Source organism: Podarcis muralis, chromosome 12 (genome assembly GCF_964188315.1).
Source record: "Podarcis muralis chromosome 12, rPodMur119.hap1.1, whole genome shotgun sequence".
NCBI lineage: Eukaryota > Metazoa > Chordata > Lepidosauria > Squamata > Lacertidae > Podarcis > Podarcis muralis.
The window spans coordinates 61716639-61737875 of NC_135666.1; the positions used below are offsets into that span (position 1 = coordinate 61716639).

The 21237-nt window shown below is 42.5% G+C and overlaps 1 protein-coding gene across 2 annotated transcripts in view; it reads left to right on the plus strand.

Moving 5' to 3' along the window:
- The window catches only part of CNTNAP2 (contactin associated protein 2), a 950652-nt gene that overhangs the window by 480909 nt on the left and 448506 nt on the right, over positions 1–21237 (plus strand). For both annotated transcript variants that reach the window (XM_028751461.2, XM_077916554.1), the window contains exon 4: positions 12642–12789. In XM_028751461.2, coding sequence (XP_028607294.2) covers positions 12642–12789 — 148 coding nt within the window. The remainder of the gene's footprint in view (positions 1–12641; positions 12790–21237) is intronic.

The window sequence follows — 21237 nt, forward strand, 5'->3', positions numbered from 1 at the left end:
ATGCACCACTGTCAGTAAAGGAGATTTAATGACACCAGCACATAATTCACAGGCCCTGCAAATTGATTCTTTTCGAGGCTTGCAATGATGGATTTTGGGCCTGATGTTTGCTTTATACACTGAATGTGTATTACTGTAAGTCATTTATCTAAATGAAAGCTGGAGTTCAAAGTATATTGTTGTACTGAAGAGTAAAACGAAATGTGTTTTAATTATCAAGGAAATTTATGACACCTCTACTCTCTGTTTTTTTGCTTGCACATACCACATTTAGGTACCTATTTTAGAAAATTCAGTTGAGGTTAATTGGAGCCCATTCCCAGTGCTTTTTTTCTAAAAGATATTTGTTGTTGTTTAGTCGTTTAGTACTCTTATTTCGACACAAGAAAATCACCATTTTATAGTTCAAATCAGGGGAAATAAATACAGTAAATGGACAAAAGTACAAAGATTCACAAAATGTTTAGGGGGTATGCGTACCCCTGCATCTCCCCAGAAAAAAGCACTGCCCATTCCTCTGTTCACTACCTTGCTTGGAAGGAAGTTCTATTGATTTTGAAAGGGCTTCCTTAATTCCTGGGAAATACAGGATGCTAGATGCACATCCTGTTCCTGTGCGTGTTTACTCAGAAGTAAGTGCCACTGGGTTTTAAGGTACTTACTCCTAGGTTAGATTGTGCATAGGATTATAGTTGTAGGCCAGGCAAGGGTGGCAAACACGGTTCCCTGCAGAAGCTGTAAGTCTCCCTTTCTCACCAGCCAGGGCTGATGGGACTTGTGGGGCAGCCAAGCCACACGGCACCATCTTGGCTGCCCCTGCCTGAGACTTGGAAGTCAGTTCCATGGAATTCAGTGACATTTTGGAGTAAGGTAGATGGGATCAGGTTGCAAAAGTCATACTATGACCTGGATACTCATACATATTTTAAAAATGGAGCACGATAATGTGGTGGTACATTGTGCTTATTAAATACTAGTCTGATAGGCTGCAGATGCTGAAGTATTGTTTTTCTTCTCCAGGGGTACTCAAGGGTACGCAGTACTGGCAGCTCTTTTTGTTGTTGTTAAAAAGTGTGGCACTTACACGTACCGTAACCATTTCATGGTGAGTGCCAAAACCTATTTTTCTAGAAAAAAAGCACTGGCCTTAGTTAATAGTTAATAGCTATGTGTATTCATATAGTACTCCTGGGTAAGCATATCAGTACATTTTGGAACAAATCATTTGGGCAATGCAGCTGTGGAGGGGGAAGCAACAGTTGTGGGGACCATCCTTTGATTTTAAAAAATTAAGCTAATCCCAGTTTTTAAATTAAGGGTGTGGGGAGAAGTCTATAATGAAGTCTATAAATAAAATCTATAAATGTCACCCCCTTAGGCCCACCAAATTTAGCTACACCCTAAGAGCTGCTGTGGCTGTGGCCCTGTGGCTTGAGTTTGGGACTGGTCTCCACATTCACGTTGCTCCTCTGCCATGAAGCTCACTTGAGCCTGTCACCATCTCCCAGGCCAACCTAATCTACAAGCTTATTGTGATCATAAAACGGGAAGGGGGAAGAGAACCCCAGAGTTCTGTGGTAGAAGGTAAGGATAGGTATCGCGAGTAAAATAAAATTCACACACAGACCCCGGCAAACCTTCTGTGTGTTGCCCCTTCTGCTGGCAGGTCATGAGCAAAGCTTTATGGACCAGTATTGGAAGCCTCCCAGAAACAAGTTTACTGGTCAGGTCAGTAAAATACTGAATAGTTGAAGAAATCCCTTATTTCAATCTTTGTGGCTTCCACATTGTAGGCTTTGATAACCTGACAGTTCACTAAATTACTTTTGATGTTCAGTGTTGGTTTGGTTTGTGTTTCATGGGTTGAGAAACCCTCAGCAAAGGACTCCGTTTGTGGACGTCTTTACAAGAAGTTATGGTCTCTCTTTTTATTCTTACCCTATTGTTTTTGTGTCCTGGAAATAAATGTGTAGACTGTAAATGCAGTTTCTAAAAATAAAAAAATAATTAAATCAGTATTTGATCCCCAAATTACTGAATATGACATAAATGCCTATGATATCTATATCTAATCTATATCAGATTTGGACTGCAAAACTTGTGCGGATGGGAATGTCCACACAGCAGGAACTGAACCAAAGTTCCATCTGCAACATAAAGGTTTTGAAAGATCAGATTTGCCAAGTTCTGATTCCTTGACAATTGTTGATAAAGGGATACATGTTTTTGGGGTCTTTAACCTGGTGGGAGATAGAAGCAACTGGATGAACTGAGCAACAGTTGTTGTCTTTTCATGCTTTTGTGAAATTCAAACTTAGATCAAACTGTTTCTGTTTTGGGCACATCTGTCCCACAAATTTTAAACCATGTGTCAGCTATTTGCGACTTTTTTCAATGTGTCTTCTGGAATTACAGTTTTGTTAAAGGAATTCAGAATTTGTGAATAGTGATTTGACTTACCTGAGACACACTTGCTTGACTGATGTGTGAATCACAACTCAAGTTACCCATCAGCCTCTGCACTTCCTAAATGTTCCCCACTGGATACCCCTCCCACCTCAAATTGCATTTAGTAATACATATTTTGACAGAAAATATTTCAGAAATATATTTAAATGTGAATTTCCATGTGCATTTTGAGAAATAAACCAGAGACTAATGCAAAAACGTGATGGAATGGGGTCATGAGTGAACAAATGTGAAAGTGGCACAGATCAGATCAGGAAAAGGCTATGTCAGGGATGGGGAACCTTTGGCTCTCCTGCTGTTGCAGGACTACCACTCCCATCATCCCTGAAACCTGACCATTCTGGTTGGGACTGATGCAAGTTGTTGGAGTCCAACAATATCTGGAGGGCCAGGATTGTTTGATGGTGGCTCCTAGCCTCAGTAAGCTATACTTCCAGAGCTCCTTGGTTATGAGCTATGGTAATTAAGTTTGGAACTGCATTAAATCTCAGAGATGTGCTGTCATGCACAGGCTCAGTCCAGAGTATTCAGAATATGTTTCCAAGCAAGTGCTGCTCCCAGTTATTGGATGCCAAGATCTGCCACTTGTGCTAACCGCTGAGCAATGAGGGGAAACACATAGCAGATCAAATATGGTATTTCCTTTTCAGTTGTAGCTGTGGTGATATTTTGCAGTGCCATAAGAGGCGCTGATAGGCACAAAAATGATTTAAAACCTCTTCCTTCTCCCAGGGCAGACAAAGAGGGACAGACTCCTAAACTTGCTGGGAGGACTGCTTTACAGTGTGATGGAAGACTGCAGCTGTGGCATAAATAGCTGCCCACTGGGCCCAAGTGTCCAGTCCAGGTGGCAACATTTGAGTCTGTCAAAGCATAAGGGACCATTGGAGGCTACAGCTTCACATGAAGCACGAAGCTGTTGCCCAGCGTGTATTTTGCCAAATGTAAGTGTTCTTTTGTATTCAGCAGTAATAACAGCACCAATGAAGAGAAGTTTGGTGCTTTTATTCAGTAGCAGGCTTAATACAAAATACAAAGCAGTGAAACAGTCTTGAAGCAGACTGCTCTGGGGGGTAGGACTCGAACCCATGGCTTTAAGTTACATGAAAGGAGCTTCTGACTAAACATCAGGAAGAACTTTCTGACAGTAAGAGCTGTTCAACAGTGGAACAGATGTCTCCCTCGGGAGGTTGTGGACTCTCCTTCCTTGGAGGTTTTTAAGCAGAGGTTGGGTGACCATGTGTCATGGAGGCTTTAGCTGAGATTCCTGCATTGCAGGGGGTTGGAGTAGAGCACTTCTGGGGGTCCCTTCAAACTCTACAATTCTAGGATTCTGTGATAAGCAAGATAAGATGCTTCCCCATTCAGTTGCTGGGAGCCCCAGGAAACAGCAGGGGAGCAGCACCAGGTGCCCAGCAGCCAGCACCCTACCAGTCTGGGCCCACATCAAAGCTCCAGGGTCAGACCCCACCTGGGAGATTTAGATACTTCAGACCCTGAGGGGCTAAGGACTGGGTGGCCTGATACCTAAATTCCTGTCACTGTTCCCATAAGTCATTCCTGGGCTGGCGTGAGGAACGTTGCATTGCCTGCCAGGTAGCTGATGCCTCTCCCTGAGGCACAAACAGTAAATCAAGACATTTATTAATTTTCCAAAAAATAACACAAAAGAATAGACGATAACAGCAACATTTTTAAAAAAGAAATGAGAAAAAATAAAACAGAAAAAAATAACATCATAAGTAAATTTTACTTGACTTCCCTCCCCTCCCCCTCTTGGTTTCATTGTTTAATACTTGTTCATGCACATCCATAAAACCTTATATATTTCATAATCCAATTTAAACCTTCATCTTAATACAAGTGACATGTAAAAGTTATAGAATCATAGAATCATAGAGTTGGAATAGACCACAAGGGCCATCAAGTCCAACCCCCTGCCAAGCAGGAAACACCATCAGAGCACTCCTGACATATGGTTGTCAAGCCTCTGCTTAAAGACCTCCAAAGAAGGAGACTCCACCACACTCCTTGGCAGCAAATTCCACTGTCGAACAGCTCTTACTGTCAGGAAGTTCTTCCTAATGTTTAGGTGGAATCTTCTTTCTTGTAGTTTGGATCCATTGCTCCGTGTCTGCTTCTCTGGAGCAGCAGAAAACAACCTTTCTCCCTCCTCTATATGACATCCTTTTATATATTTGAACATGGCTCATAAGGCATCGTTTCCAGGCCTTTGACCATTTTGGTTGCCCTCCTCTGGACAAGTTCCAGTTTGTCAGTGTCCTTCTTGAACTGTGGTGCCCAGAACTGGACACAGTACTCCAGGTGAGGTCTGACCAGAGCAGAATACAGTGGCACTATTACTTCCCTTGATCTAGATGCTATACTCCTATTGATGCAGCCCAGAATTGCATTGGCTTTTTTAGCTGCCGCGTCACACTGTTGGCTCATGTCAAGTTTGTGGTCAACCAAGACTCCTAGATCCTTTTCACATGTACTGCTCTCAAGCCAGGTGTCCCCCATCTTGTATTTGTGCCTCTCATTTTTTTTGCCCAAGTGCAATACTTTACATTTCTCCCTGTTAAAGTTCATCTTGTTTGTTTTGGCCCAGTTCTCTAATCTGCCAAGGTCGTTTTGAAGTGTGATCCTGTCCTCTGGGGTGTTAGCCACCCCTCCCAGTTTGGTGTCATCTGCAAATTTGATCAGGATGCATTATACTAACATTATACTAATGTAAAAATCAATACACAAAGCTCAAAAAATATGCATTGAACATTTACCCCCTTTTTAAATTCAAAGTTCTTTCTTTCTTAGGTTTTAAGTTATCTAACGTATCCTGCATAGTTCAAAAGTTTGTTTTGCCCCTCTTCTTCTTCTCTGGCGGAAGCTTCTTCCTTCTGGAGGAGCTGCTGGCAGGTCTTGGCCTGGAATCCCCTCCTGAGTACAGGAACAGTATCTTTCATTCAATAAGTCCATCCTAACCTGTACGTCTCAATATCACATCTTCAATTTTTTAAAATAACCATCATTTCCCACATTCCTTTCCAATCCTTATATGTCTTTTCCCAGGCCTTTTTAATGATTTTACATTGCCACCACATATAGCAACCTTTTATTGCCCTCCCCCTCTGTTTCTTCTCTATCACAGTCAAAGCCTCCCAGATCATTTCACACAGAGAATCCTTTTTATCTGTCAAAGACTCCCAGAACATTTCATATGAGGTACTATTTTTATTTTGAACCACTGTTACTTTCCCATGTATTTTTCTCAAACCTTGTCCCTCTACCATTCCTGTCTTAATCATGCATTTGCCTCTTTTAATTGTCCCACTGCCTCTAAAATTAAATTGGTATTTTCCCAAATTTTGACAGCTGCCTTCTTGACATCTTCCTTAAATTGATCAAACAGTTCTCTTTTATAATCTAAAAGCAATTGCATTACAGCCTGGCTGGTTTGTTTTGACACTGTGATTTTTACTTCTGCCATTTCTGATTTAAACTGAGAGGTCAATACTCTCCCTGTTTCATAGCTTCCTCTTTTCAAAACAAAATGTCCTTTCCTACCACACAAAGTGTTATTTTTAACCTTATAAGTACTTTACCAAGGACATCATCAAATTCAGTAGAGAGAGCCAGTGCTTTCAACCTTCCCCCCCCCCCAAGTTACTCACAATTACAAAATTTTAACAATTACATATTCGGATCTTTACATCAGTGAACATCAAAATAACTTTTAAAATTGTAAATATAATAAATCTATATTGAACCTTTAATTTTGAGTTTGTTTTAGTCCAATATTAGCAGTAGGTAGTCCTCTACTTTTAGTCTTAGTTTTTATCCAGCTAAGGCCTTTTCATAAAGTAGAAACATTTTTGGAATTCCATTAAATTAGGGGTCTTCAACCGTCAGAAAAATTCTAGAACACTTTTCCAGAAGTGAGATAGGTTTCAATCTTTTTTCCCAGAGAAAAGAAATTTTAAAACAGTCTTCCATCAAGTAACATTATAATCCTGGGGGGCCCGCTAGGGGCGCTTTGGAAGATGGCCGACAATACCATCTCTCCGGCTCACACGAGGTAATTAAGAGGCTGATATGGGAGTATGCAGCCTCCCTTGTTGCCCCAAGGGAATGGGGAACACTGCCTTGCCTGCGGTTCCCATAAATCACCCCCAGATTTGAAAGAAGGGGTGAGGGCACTAGGCACAAAGCCCTTGTGTGGGTCCGGCTCTCCCAGACGCTGTCTCTGATCGCGCGTACTGGCTGCAGGAGCTAAAAATAAACAGTTAGAGAGAAGCAAATGCACATATTTCGAGTGAAGATCGGGAGATAAGACTGCTAATTAAAGTGATCTCTGTGAAGTGGAGCGACGGGCTGGACTCAACAATAAATCAAGAAGAAGATCCATCAAAGGATCGGTATGTCGAAGCGGGACTGGAAAGGGGGGGGGACTTTTCTTTTTTTATCTTAGGTGAGTACCTAACAACCCTCCCCCCAAGAAGAATCATTGCAATTACTGATTACAAGCAGGATAATTAAGAACTGCGTGGAAATAAATTACTAATCAAAGACATGGCTTGTGGGAACATCGGGAAAGGAATGAAAGCTCTTTGTGACGCAGTTAAAAAGAGATTTGTTATGCCAGGCCTGGCCACAGGATGATCGAGGGGGAGGTGGACCATGGCTTGTTATTACACCGGACTGTGAGTTGGGCCTGGCAGGACCCCCTGAGAAAATTGAGGAGAGACTGGCAGGCCTGTGGAAATCAATGGACAGACTGTGGGAATGTTTTGTACGGAGGTGCGGAAATGGTGTCTGTCTATCTTTATATGGTTCTTGGAGGAGTGCAAAATCGACACAGGATATAACAACGTTTGTTTTCAACCCGCTTGTGGAGACTATCAGAGATCACAAAGAAAGGAATATATGATAACAACAAGAAGATGAGGAAAACAACAAAGAGAAGATTGAACAAAACTGTGAATACTATTTTGACAGAACTGTGTACATTAAAGCAGCAGCAAGAGAGATGTTTGTGTTAGGATATTTCCGTTCCACCTTAAAAAGGGGACAGGCTGTTGTGTGTCACAGCCTGCGTATTTCCTGTTCACAGGATGTTTCTGTTGTGTCTATGCTTTCGTTTCTCTCTCTCTGTGCCTGAACACTGAAGCAGGCAGTCATGTTTTTTCTTTGTTCTGACCAACAATGATGTGACATTCTCTTGTGCCACAAATGAGCACATGAATCATGAGGTGGAACGTGTGCACACTTCGCCTGTGCTTCCTCAGCATCCCCCTTACCCTCCAGAGGTGTCTCCAGAACAAAGAGGTTGTTCTGACCTTCTGCAACACTGACCAGTTGTCTCCCACCCCTGGAAATAGAACAGACATCATTTTCATCATTTGGCTGAATAAACTTGTAAATAATGCTCTCCTGCGTGCATCTTTCGCTGTGCATTATCTGCTGATAGAGCGTGCTTCAGCTCTGGAATGTGGCAAGCTATTTCTGGAGCTCGTGTCACTAATTGCTGATACTGCGTGTCTACGGGAGATCGATGGACGTCCGGAGGCGACGTGGAGTCTTGATGGATGATGTCTCCCTGGCAGTATCCCATCCCTTTCTGAGCTCGAAGCATGGGTACCCCCAACAAAAATTTGGCTGTGTAATTTGGAATTCATGTGATTTGGAATTAATGTGATTTGATTGGCCTGTTAATAAAAATTATTTGGAAAAAAAGTAACATTATAATCCTTCTCAGGTTTATCCTCCATTTTAAGTCAAGTTCAATCTCACCGTATTTTATGTTCAAGTTCAAATAGAGTTCAGGTCAAGTTCATTATTTTTAAAAATATTGAGGCTGCCTTAAACAGCTGAGTGCAGTCTTTTAAAACCTATTTGTTCATTAGTTAACTTGTCTTCCAAAGTATGTTTCACCCACAATTCACTTGCAGGTATTTCATGCCTGTTGCACCAGTAATGGGAGCAGACTTCCTTTTTTCACTCCCAATTTCTTGCCAAATTAATTGATTTAATCAATTCCTTAATTTTTCCTCACCTTCCAATGGGCACAATGTCTGGAAAGGTAACTGCTCATGGCTGGATCACAGGCTTTGCTTCTGTAGAGCTGCCCTGGGGCCTACGGCTCGCCTGCCCCACTCTCTGTCCATGAGTCTGCAGGACCCCGAGACACCCTAATGCTCCTCTTGGGGGTTTTTGGGCAAGGTGTGTGGCCCTCGCGCTCTTCCCCGTCCACTCTACAAAGCCAAATCTGACAGAGCCGTCAGATTCTCCGTCCAATTGCCAACTTGCGGAAACCTGGAAGTGTAAATCAAGACAATTAAAAAATTCCTTCCAGTAGCACTTTAGAGACCAACTAAGTTTGTTATTGGTATGAGCTTTCATGTGCATGTGTGTATCTGAAGAAGGGTGCCTGCACACGACAGCTCATACCAATAACAGACTTAGTTGGTCTCTAAGGTGCTACTAGAAGGAATTTTTTTTATTTTGTTTCGACTACGGCAGACCAACACAACTACCTACCTGAATCAAGACAATAAAGCAAACCAAAAGCCCGTGACAGCAACCCTTTAGGAAGTGTCGAGAAGCAAGGAGGAATAATTGTCACTGTCTCCTCAAAATACACAATTCTCCCACAATTCTCCCTTACAGCATATGATGGAGAGAATTGTTATATGATGGCTGTCATTGTAGGTGCTGAGTAGGTACACACTTGTTTAAATTATTAGAAAATCCTCTAGGTGAAAGAAGGTGCTGCGTTTGAAATTAAATTTACAAAGACTTTTGTGTGAGTCAAAACAGGCTTGCTGACACTATTAGCATGAAGATACGGATTTCTGAGCTGTGTAGGTCAAGCAGGGTAATGCTGAAAGAGCAAAGCTATGAGAGATTGCGCTCTCCTTTCCATGACCACGACAGCTGCAAATCTTCTGTTGTTACCCTGCTCACGTGAAAATACCACTTTAGGTGAAAAGGTGCTTTTTGCATTTTTGCTACTTCAGTAACATCTTAGGCTGGTAAGTTACTGTTTTGTCCTGGCCCAAATATTAGTGTGTAATTTAATAAACAAAGAACACAGTGTTGATTAGGTGGCAATGGATGGTTATGTTTCAGAAAAATATACAGCAATCCAGACCCAACGTTGAGAGGAGAGGCTGTCTAAAGTATTTTAAAAGTTCGTGTTAATATTACAATTAAAATTCCACCTATATACTGAAGCAGTCCTTCATTCTGGCTACAGCTGCATGTTGTCCTGTAGAAAACATTGCAAAAACAGTGTGTTTCTGACTGCCAGCTGTTTCCCCCAAATCCATTATTTATCTGATTTTCATTATAGTAAGGAAAATAAATTGAAATATCCACTAAAAAGTGTACTAGAGTGTTGAAGAAGAATAGCTTATGGAATCGTACAACAGTACAATTGTTTTATAGCCATTTACTGCTGGCTATGAAGAAAGATGCCATCCTGTGGATTACTAAAAATAAAATAAAAAAATAGCAAAGCAGAATTAACAAGAAGGTATTGTTTGCTTGGAGCTCAGTGAAATGTATCATTGTGCCAAAAGGTGCATAAAATAAAAGGCCGCAACATTCTTAATTTTACTTCTGGGAGCATAAATGCATTGGAGAGTCGCTACATGCTTCCCTGAATGCCAGTGTGGTCCAGCACAATGCAGTCAACTAACAGAATCATAATAGCACTGTCAGGAGGATGAATGAGATGGAGGAAATGTTTCCTTTGCTGAGTTTATGAGCTGATCTGCATATTCAGAACGAGTATGTAACATAGCTGCTGAAGATGGATGGGAGTTTTTTAAAAGTGGGATATTGAAGGCCCCAATGCAGACAATTCCAACAAGAAAGAAAAGTGGGAGGCATCTAAGGAAACGGGTATGGCTGCATAAGGAGTTTACAGGTGAGCTGAGATGTAAGAAGGGCGTATATAAGACATGGAAGAAAGGGGAAATACCAAAGGGGTAGCCTGCCAACCTAGCAGTTCGAAAGCACGTCAAAGTGCAAGTAGATAAATAGGTAGCACTCTGGCGGGAAGGCATTTCTGTGCGCTGCTCTGGTTTGCCAGAAGCGGCTTCGTCATGCTGGCCACATGACCCGGAAGCTGTATGCCGGCTCCCTCGGCGGCCAATAAAGCGAGGTGAGTGCTGCAACCCCAGAGTCGGCCACGACTGGACCTAATGGTCAGGGGTCCCTTTACCTTTACCTAGCAAGCAGTTGCAGGGGGAGTATTAGCTGGGTCCAGCTAACAATGAACTCAAGCTTGCAAGAGAGGTTAAAAATAATTTTTAAAAGCTTTCTTTGGCTATGCTTGAAGCAAGAGGAAGATCGATCAACTAGCAGGTTCACTGAATGGAAATGGAGAAATGTTATTAGGTGACAGGGAGAAGGCGGAACTGCTCAACACCTGCTTTGCCTTGGTCTTCACCCAAAAGGGAAGCGATTCCCCGCCTGGTGATAACAGAATAAATGATGTAAGGAGGGAGCTGCAGCCCAAGACAGGAAAAGGTGGTAAGGGAACACCTAGCCAATTTGTTCTCTCCTTCTCTGCAGGGTAGCACTTGAACCAATGGCTTCAAGTTACAAGAAAGGAGATTCTGACTAAACATCAAGAAGAACTTTCAGACAGAGCTGTTTGGCAGTGGAACTGACTCCCTCAGTTCCAGAGTCTGTTTTCTTGAAGGTTTTTAAGCCGAGGTTGGGTGGCCACCTGTCCTGGTTGCTTTAGTTGAGATCCCTGCTTTGCAGGGGGTTGGACTAGGTGGCCCTTGGGGTCTCCATCATTTTATGATTTTATGAAGACTGCAAGTGGGTGACCATAATGCATAATGAACGCTGCCCTGCCTCAGAAATTCCCCAATTTTTTATTTCTTTTTAAAATGCACATTATGCATTTAAAATTTCTTCTTTTTTAAATACACATTTTGAAGAAAGCTAGACAAGACTAGACTTTTATTTGGCTATTTTTCTGAGTGTATGGAGGTTTCTTTTTCTTAGATGAAGGGAGTCTGTACTTCTTCCACCCCCATTTTGAAAGAGGGTTGCACTATGTGATTCTACCAAACATATAACTTAAGTATCCTGGCTTAAACATCTCAATGGATAATTATGAACTTTTTGAAACTTCCAGAATTGTGACAAACTGTCAGTTGAATCAATCTGTGTTGCAAACTAGTATGAAAATGCATTCGGAGCAGGAGGCATTCAATTCAGTTCACATTTAATGGTGAACATTCCTAATTCAAATTTTCCAAAACAATGTCAGAAGTGGAGCACAGACATATTTTTAAAATTTACATTTCTCTGAATTTTACAATGTTATTCTCCAGCTAAGAAATGTATACAAAAGTATATAACTTGGACTCCAGATACAATATTACAAAAAAATCCCACATTCAACAATGCATTATATTTGTCTCAATCAGAACCTGCTTCATAATCCAAATTCAGAAAAGGGGTGGGAGTGCCCACCTGTCAGTCACCTATTGTCATAGATGATGTCAGGGGATTTGACATCACTTTAGCAAAGTGCTGCTAAAAGCAAGCCCCTCCCCCACTTCGTTTCAGCAGCTGTTTCACAGCAATGAATGGGCTGAGGAAACAAAGGGGACCCCCTCCCACCAAGCAGGATTGGCCTCCCTTTGCATCAGCTGACGCGGGGTGTGTGTGTGTGTGTGTGTGTGGACCTGTGTAGTCCCGTTCAGTTCCTGCTTTGTGCAATGCTCCCCATAACAAGCTGCTTGTCGGGCCCTTTGGAAACGGCTCCCGTGGGCTTTGGCCAACCCCTCCCCCCTTTTAGCCAAGCCCCTGCATGACATCAAGTGTCGGGGGGTGTTGTGTGGTGGCTTGCCCCAGAAGCAGCCTTGTGGGCCAAATAAGGAAGCCTGGTGGGCCAAGATTTCCATGCTAGGAAAATGGCTGTCCTAGAACTTCTTATCATTCTGGGATGTGCAGAGTGCAATGCAACTTCTAGGATCATTCTTCCAGGTGGGATAGTGTGGCAGAAGCTGCACAGCGTGGCAGTGAAGCAAGCAGGTTGCTTTCTGTGGAGATCAAGTTTCCCACTGGATTACTCTTGTGAAAGTGGTCTATAGATTCTAAATAGCCCTAGTACTAAAAGTATTTTGTTTTGTTTTCCCCCCTAGGCATTTCCTGGAAATTTAAATTCTGACAGTGTGGTCCGGCATGATTTACAGCATCCAGTTATCGCCCGCTATGTACGGATACTTCCGTTGGACTGGAGTGGAGAGGGTCAAATTGGCCTGAGGATTGAAGTCTATGGTTGTCCTTACTGTAAGTTCTTTTTACTTCTGCTATGCTCTTTTATTTCTGCTTTCCTGAAGCTTTCTTGTGTAATGGTATTTAGCTTAGTATAATCCAAGCAAGTGTGATCTGGATGCAGGATTTGGGTTGAGTGTAGTTACATTGTATATGTAATATATGCAAACTATAACATATGTAATAAAAGACCTGAGGTAGCATCGTGCCTCAGCTAGGAGCTAAGAAGTTCCTGAATCAAGTGTTGACTTCTTCTCCGATATAACAGTGGCCTCGGGGCCAAGGCAATATATGATATCTCAGCCTCAACCCTCCTTTTGCATTGTGGGGGAAATTCCGCTGAACTACCTAACAGAGTTTAGCTGGTCAATACGTAGGAGGTCTCCTTCGTCCACCAACAGAGGGACTTTAGATACAACACACCTTGTCATATTGTGGAAACCTGGTCAAACTGCTTTAATCTTAACTGTGGTTAGTTGAAGCAAGTGATCTTGAAATTAAGGTGCCTGATAGTTTTGTTCCGTCCACCTGTGGAGCAAACTCTATAGAACATAACACAGCAGTCAGATATCACATTTCTCTGAATTTTGCAATGCATTTTATTTGCACAAAAACAGCTAAAATGCATGAATTATTACTTAAAATAAGGCCAGAAGATGTATCTCAATGCAATTTTTGTATGTTTAAAAATAATATCGCTGCTTTATGTGGAAACAGGCTGCAGCAGATCAATGACAAAGCAGAATGCTACATCGCTACTTCAGGCTATAGTTTATGAAGCTGGCTTGTTCTAATTAACTATAAACCAGAAGTGGGGTTTTTTTGGGGGGGGGGACTGGCAGTTTTGTTGTTGTTGTTGGACCCTCCTTTTTCACACATTGTGCAGAATGTGAAGGGGATAGGAGTGGAAACCACTGATCTTATCCTCCACGGAAAGTTAATGTTCTCTAATGTGTTGCCTATTTTGCAAGCATAGTGTTGTTGACTATTTAAGGTTATCACTTTTAAAAGTGAACACTTTTAAATAATATATCATCACCTAGTCTCCTGACTGGGATGTGGGTGGCGCTGTGGTCTAAACCACTGAGCCTCTTGAGTTTGCCGATCAGAAGGTCGGCGGTTCGAATCCCTGCGACGGGGTGAGTTCCCGTTGTTCGGTCCCTGCTCCTGCCAACCTAGCAGTTCGAAAGCACGTCAAAGTGCAGACTTTGTCAAGGATGTATAACTTGCTGTTGAAATGGAATACTCAGGATGAAACAGTGAAATCTGTTATGATTAAATGGGCACAGGATGTTGGACATAACATTATGATGGCTGACTGGGAACAGTTATGGACCACAGGTATGAAGTTTATGGCATGTAATGCCTTAAGAGAGAATATTATGAAAATGATATACAGGTGGTACATGACACCAGTCAAGCTTGCAAAAATCTATCATTTGCCCGATAATAAATGTTGGAAATGTAAAGAAACTGAAGGTACATTCTTTCACCTTTGGTGGATGTGCCCAAGGATTAAGGCTTTCTGGGAGATGATATATAATGAAATGAAAAAGGTATTTAAATATACCTTCCTGAAGAAACCAGAGGCCTTTCTCCTGGGCATGGTCGGCCAATTGGTGTCAAAGAAGGATAGAACTTTCTTTATGTATGCCACAACAGCAGCAAGAATACTTATCACAAAGTATTGGAAGACACAAGATCTACCCACCCGGGAAGAATGGCAGATGAAGGTGATGGACTATATGGAACTGGCGGAAATGACCGGCAGAATCTGAGACCAGGGAGAAGAGTCGGTGGAAGAAGATTGGAAAAAGTTTAAAGTCTACTTACAGAAATACTGTAAAATTAATGAATGTTAGAATGATGTTGGATAAGAAGTTAAGTGGTTTTTAGCTATAATGCTATAAGGAATATGAAAAAATGGATTATTAACAGGTAAAAATTTAATTTTATAATATTTTAAGATTAAAGACTAGGATAAACAAAGAGGGAAAGGATTTGCTGAACTAACAAATTGAACTGGAATACAAAAAAGGGAGGTGTGAGGAGGTCCGGGAAACAAGCAAATAAAAGATAAGTAATGGAAAGATGGAATTGTTTTTAACTATTTTTATTTTGTATTTTTCTTTTTTCTTTTTTCATTTTGTAATACTTTGAAAATCTTAATAAATATCTTTTTTTAAAAAAAAGAAGAAAGCACTTCAAATTGCAAGTAGATAAATAGGTAGGAAGGTAAACGGCATTTCCGTGCGCCAGAAGCGGCTTAGTCACATGACCCAGAAAACTGTCTGTGGACAAATGTCGGTTCCCTTGGCCAGTAAAGCGAGATGAGTACCGCAACCCCAGAGTCGTTCATGACTGGACTTAACTGTCAGGGGTCCTTTACCTTTACCTTTAGTCTTCTGACTAGCCCCCCTAATTTGCTTGCTGTTAAACCAGTGGCATAATGAATCCTGAAAATGGGCTAAATAGAAATTACAGAAACTGTGACTCCCTCTTCCAGTGATGTCAAACGCTTTTATTATGTTGGCACATAAGCAGAAAGCATAAACCCATTCTGGTAAAGTCAATTTTGCCTGTAAGTAGTGAGGTTGCAGTTGCAAGGTGTTCAATCCTAGAAGGTGGAGGGGAAGTAATGGCAGTTCAGTCTTACAGACAGATCTGGTAAAGATCCAGAGACTCCATACAGGAAAATGGAAGAAAGGAGGAGTTAGTCAACTCTACCCCATGATTAATTAGAACCACACACACACACATATATATGGAAATGTGTATTTCAACATTGATAGGAACACATTTTTCATGCATTTGGGTCCATTCTTTGAGCCAAGGACCATATCACAACATCTGGAAGAGTGCAAAATCTGAAGGAATTACACCCCTGCTCTATATATTAGTCCGGAAGGTATGAAGTAGGTATACATTCACTTAAAAATGTGGACCAAACAGATTTCTCTTCCATCGTTTTCTGAAGTCACACATAAAGTTGCTGCAAAAAAGGACTCTATACAGCGGAAAGGAGCAGCCAAGCATACTAGGACTCAATTTCTCGACTTTAAGAAAGCCGACTTCATAAAGCTTAGGGAAGTGCTGGGTGAGATCCCATGGACAGGGAGTTCAAGATGGCTGGGAGTTTGTTAAGAGGGAGATAGTAAAAGCACAACTTCAGGCAATACCAATGAGATGGAAACATGGAAGGTGCCTAAAGAAGCCAGGGTGGCTATCTAAAGAACTTTTAACTGAGTTAAGATTAAAAAAGGATGTGTACAAAAAATGGAAAAGGGGGGAAACCACCAAAGAGGAATTCAAACAAATAGCCAGCACGTGTAGACACAAAGTCAGAAAAGCTAAAGCACAAAATGAACTCAGGCTTGCTAGAGAGGTTAAAAGCAACAAAAAAGGCTTTTATGGGTATGTTCGTAGCAAAAGGAAGAACAAAGAAACCGTGGGGTCACTCAGAGGAGAAGATGGTGAAATGCAAACAGGGGACACAGAAAGGGCTGAACTCCTCAATGCCTTCTTTGCCTCAGTCTTCTCCGATAAAGAAAACAATGCCCGACCTGAAGAATTTGGAGCAAATGATTCAGCAGAGGAAACACAGCCCAGAATAACTAAGGAGATAGTACAAGAATACTTGGCTAGTCTAGATGTATTCAAGTCTCCAGGGCCAGATGAACTGCATCCAAGAGTATTAAAAGAACTGGCAGATGTGATTTCAGAACCACTGGCAGTCATCTTTGAGAATTCCTGGAGAACAGGCGAAGTCCCGGCAGACTGGAGGAGGGCAAATGTTGTCCCTATTTTCAAAAAGGGGAAAAGAGAGGACCCAAATAATTACCGCCCAGTCAGTCTGACATCAATACCAGGGAAGATTCTGGAGCAGATCATTAAGCAAACAGTCTGTGAGCACCTAGAAAGGAATGCTGTGATCACCAATAGTCAGCATGGATTTCTGAAAAATAAGTCATGTCAGACTAACCTGATCTCGTTTTTTGACAGAATTACAAGCCTGGTAGATGAAGGGAACGCAGTGGATGTAGTCTACCTTGATTTCAGCAAGGCATTTGACAAGGTGCCCCATGATATTCTTGTAAAGAAGCTGGTAAAATGCGGTCTTGACTATGCTACCACTCAGTGGATTTGTAACTGGCTGACTGACCGAACCCAAAGGGTGCTCATCAATGGTTCCCCTTCATCCTGGAGAAGAGTGACTAGTGGGGTGCCACAGGGTTCTGTCTTGGGCCCGGTCTTATTCAACATCTTTATCAACGACTTGGATGATGGACTCAAGGGCATCCTGATCAAATTTGCAGATGACACCAAACTGGGAGGGGTGGCTAACACCCCAGAGGACAGGATCACACTTCAAAACGACCTTGACAGATTAGAGAACTGGGCCAAAACAAACAAGATGAATTTTAACAGGGAGAAATGTAAAGTATTGCACTTGGGCAAAAAAAATGAGAGGCACAAATACAAGATGGGTGACACCTGGCTTGAGAGCAGTACATGTGAAAAGGATCTAGGAGTCTTGGTTGACCACAAACTTGACATGAGCCAACAGTGTGACGCGGCAGCTAAAAAAGCCAATGCAATTCTGGGCCTCATCAATAGGAGTATAGCATCTAGATCAAGGGAAGTAATAGTGCCACTGTATTCTGCTCTGGTCAGACCTCACCTGGAGTACTGTGTCCAGTTCTGGGCACCACAGTTCAAGAAGGACACTGACAAACTGGAACGTGTCCAGAGGAGGGCAACCAAAATGGTCAAAGGCCTGGAAATGATGCCTTATGAGGAACGGCTAAGGGAGCTGGGCATGTTTAGCCTGGAGAAGAGGAGGTTAAGGGGTGATATGATAGCCATGTTCAAATATATAAAAGGATGTCACATAGAGGAGGGAGAAAGGCTGTTTTCTGCTGCTCCAGAGAAGCGGACACGGAGCAATGGATCCAAACTACAAGAAAGAAGATTCCACCTAAACATTAGGAAGAACTTCCTGACAGTAAGAGCTGTTCGACAGTGGAATTTGCTGCCAAGGAGTGTGGTGGAGTCTCCTTCTTTGGAGGTCTTTAAGCAGAGGCTTGACAACCATATGTCAGGAGTGCTCTGATGGTGTTTCCTGCTTGGCAGGGGGTTGGACTCGATGGCCCTTGTGGTCTCTTCCAACTCTATGATTCTATGATTCTATGATTCTATGACTCTCTTTCTTTAGTTAATATAAATCATAGGTTTCCCTTCATGCTGTAGCAGGCTATTTTTCAAAGCAGGGATTCATATAAATTACAGCAAAACCCAGCTTTGTGTCATGACATTCTCTTTCCTGGCTTCTTTCTACCATTTCAACCACTGTAAATAATACTCCTAGTTAGTCACCATGGAAAAGGAGAAGAGGTTTCTGAAAGTGTGGCCTTTAAAGCAAGTCTTTGGAAAATGAAGTCTCCCAGGTGTCCTTTCATTCAGCTGTGGCAAGTAGATGTGGAGAATCGTAGCCTAATTCATTCTGCATAGCCTTTTCAAGCTCTTTGCTTGAGTGAATGTCCATAAAGGCTTTGGTTGGCATTCTGCCACCTTCTCATTTCTTCAGCAGTGACCGATCAGTTTGTCCACAGTGACTTGGTCGCCTGGGAAATCAGGGATTGTTCTTTCTGAAAGGAAAAGTTCACCAGATTTAAGGTTCGGAGTTTTGTTTCTGTGTCACCGGTTTTAAGCCTAAGGGGCCGCCTCTGTTTCACTGATGTCTAGAGTAAGATATGAATTGCCAACCATGGCAATTATGCTTCAGCCGTCATTCATGTCATTCTTTGCTATTTCATGACCACGTCAGCAGGGAGTGACAGGATGGCAGTCGAAGGAATCCTCTGTCAGAGGTTTCCCTTCAGGCCCCCGTCATCAGTTAGCTTTCTTTTCTTTTGCTTATTACTTAGGTCCCATCTGCACTATATGTTTTCAGCCATATCATATCACTTTAAACAGTCATTTCCCCCCCCCCCCCAAAAAAAAAGAATAACCCTGGGAGCTTTATTTTGTTACGGGTGCTGAGAGATGTTAGGAGACATCTATAGATAGAAGTCTCCAAAGAACTCTCAGCACCTTTATACTTCCTAGGATTCTTTGGGGGAAGCCATGACAGCTAAAGTGGTATCGTAGTGCTTTAAAGGTATGGGGAAGATGTGTCCTTTTGTATCCTGCCTTCCCACCAAATGATCCAAAGAGGCAGCTATGTTAGTCTGTTGTGGCAGAAATAACAAACAGAATTGACTATGAGAAAGACCAGGTCTATGGACTAAAGACCAGGTGATCTGATGTGTGAAGTATTGGCCTAAATTGGCAGGATGCACCTGAATGTAGAAAAGAAGAAGAAACTGAGGTGAGAATGAGAAGTATACCGTATTTTTCGCCCAAAAATGAAGGGGAAATGTGTGTGCGTCCTATGGGGCAAATGCAGGCTTTCGCTGAAGCCTGGAGAGCGAGAGGGATCGGTGCGCACCGACCCCTCTCACTCTCCAGGCTTCAGGAAGCTATCCGCAAGCCTTGCGAGCCTGCAGGAGTTCCCGCTGCGCTCGCAAGGCTTGCAGACAGCAGCCTGCAGCCTACAGCCCGAAGCACGGGGCACACTCTGGAGCGCGCCCCGGGCTTTGGGCAGGTGTCCGCAAGCCTTGCGAGCCCGTGGGAGTTCTGGGGGCTGGGGTCGGGGGAAGCTCGGGCTTCCCCCGCCCCAGCCCTGCAGCTGGGGGTGGGGGGGAATATATATATTTTTTATTTAATTCCCCTCAAAAAAACTAGGTGCGCCCTATGGGCCAGTGCACCCTATAGGGTGAAAAATACGGTACTTTATGGAGAGTTGCATTTCTGTCTCTTCCTTAATTACTGATACTGGGATCCTCAAATGGGTCCCCATGCTTAAGAAACTGATACCCAGAAAAATCATTTTGCTAATGATAAGCAGAGATACCTGGGTGTGTATCTTCAGCATTTGTTTCAGATTTCTTGCACCAGATCCTAAACATTTATGCAAATCTGCTACCTGGAGAGAATACACACATTAAATAAAATCTGTGTAATTTGTGAAGTTGCTCAAGTGTAACAGGCCATATTCAGCTTCCCAAGCACTTACATACTTTGTAAACTCTGTCCTATTATATTTTTCAAAAGAAAACTAATTTTTTAGATGCTGTTTACTCATTTGTGGTATCTCATGGCAGAATGCCAGCTTATTAGTAAATAGTTTTTGTGTATCAGCTTCTTAAATATTATAAGCTACTGTAGAACCACAACAGAAATAATTAATACAACTAATGCACTAAAAGAATCATGTTCATGTGGAACTAGTGCCAACTTGCATGAACCTTTTCTATTTCTTATCACAATTCTTGAATGCCTGTAGGCTCGCTGCTGCTTTTGTTTTGAGGTGACCCAAGATACTATGACCCAGTAAGCAGAGTCTTCCCTAGGAGTGACTCAGGAGTGGTTCAGGGCTTCCACTAGGCTTGCAGCCTGACAGTGGCAGCCTCCACATGGAGATGCCAATCATGAAAACTGGCATCTTTTCATAGATGCTGCTCAAGGGACTGCCATGATTTTGCAATAATGGTCACCCCCCCCCCAAAGGGCTTGCACAGATTTTAGCAATGGCACATTGGCTGTATTTGGATAATCATCTATTGACTCTGGAGGCTGAGATATGAATTAGATTTCTGGCCTCTCAACTTTTGGAAGCTGACATTTGAATTAGGTCCCTTCCCTCCTCCCTTCATGATTATCTAAGTGAAAAGCAAAAGTCTTTGGTTAACCAACCATTGTTTCCCATAGTCGTTCCCAGTTCTAAAACAAGGAGTTCTGATCCATTGTCACTGCTAACAGTGGACAATCTGTCACTCTCCTTGAACATGCAGGGACATGTTGCTGGATCGATGTCAGTGACCCTGGTAAGATGTACTTTCTGCAGTGACAATGTTTAGAACACCTACAAAATTGCTTTTATTTAGTAATTCTCTATTCCAGAAACAATATATGTACCTCAGTAGGTTTTATATATGATTACATTTCTGCACAGTTATCAGATGAGCTCAAAGATAGTTTCATTGTTTGTTCTTTGACTAGAGGGACAGTATAACAATCCCTGGTGACTAGCCAGCTTTCCGGCAGTAAGCAGACTCCCGTCAGCTCAAGATACTTTTTATTACAGAAACAAACATCCTGAGCGGGGCTTTGCACTCCTCTATAGATGCTCTTGGACGCGGGTGGCGCTGTGGGTAAAACCTCAGCGCCTAGGACTTGCCGATCGTCAGGTCGGTGGTTCGAATCCCCGCGGCGGGGTGCGCTCCCGTCGTTCGGTCCCAGCGCCTGCCAACCTAGCAGTTCGAAAGCACCCCCGGGTGCAAGTAGATAAATAGGGACCGCTTACTAGCGGGAAGGTAAACGGCGTTTCCGTGTGCTGCGCTGGCTCGCCAGATGCAGCTT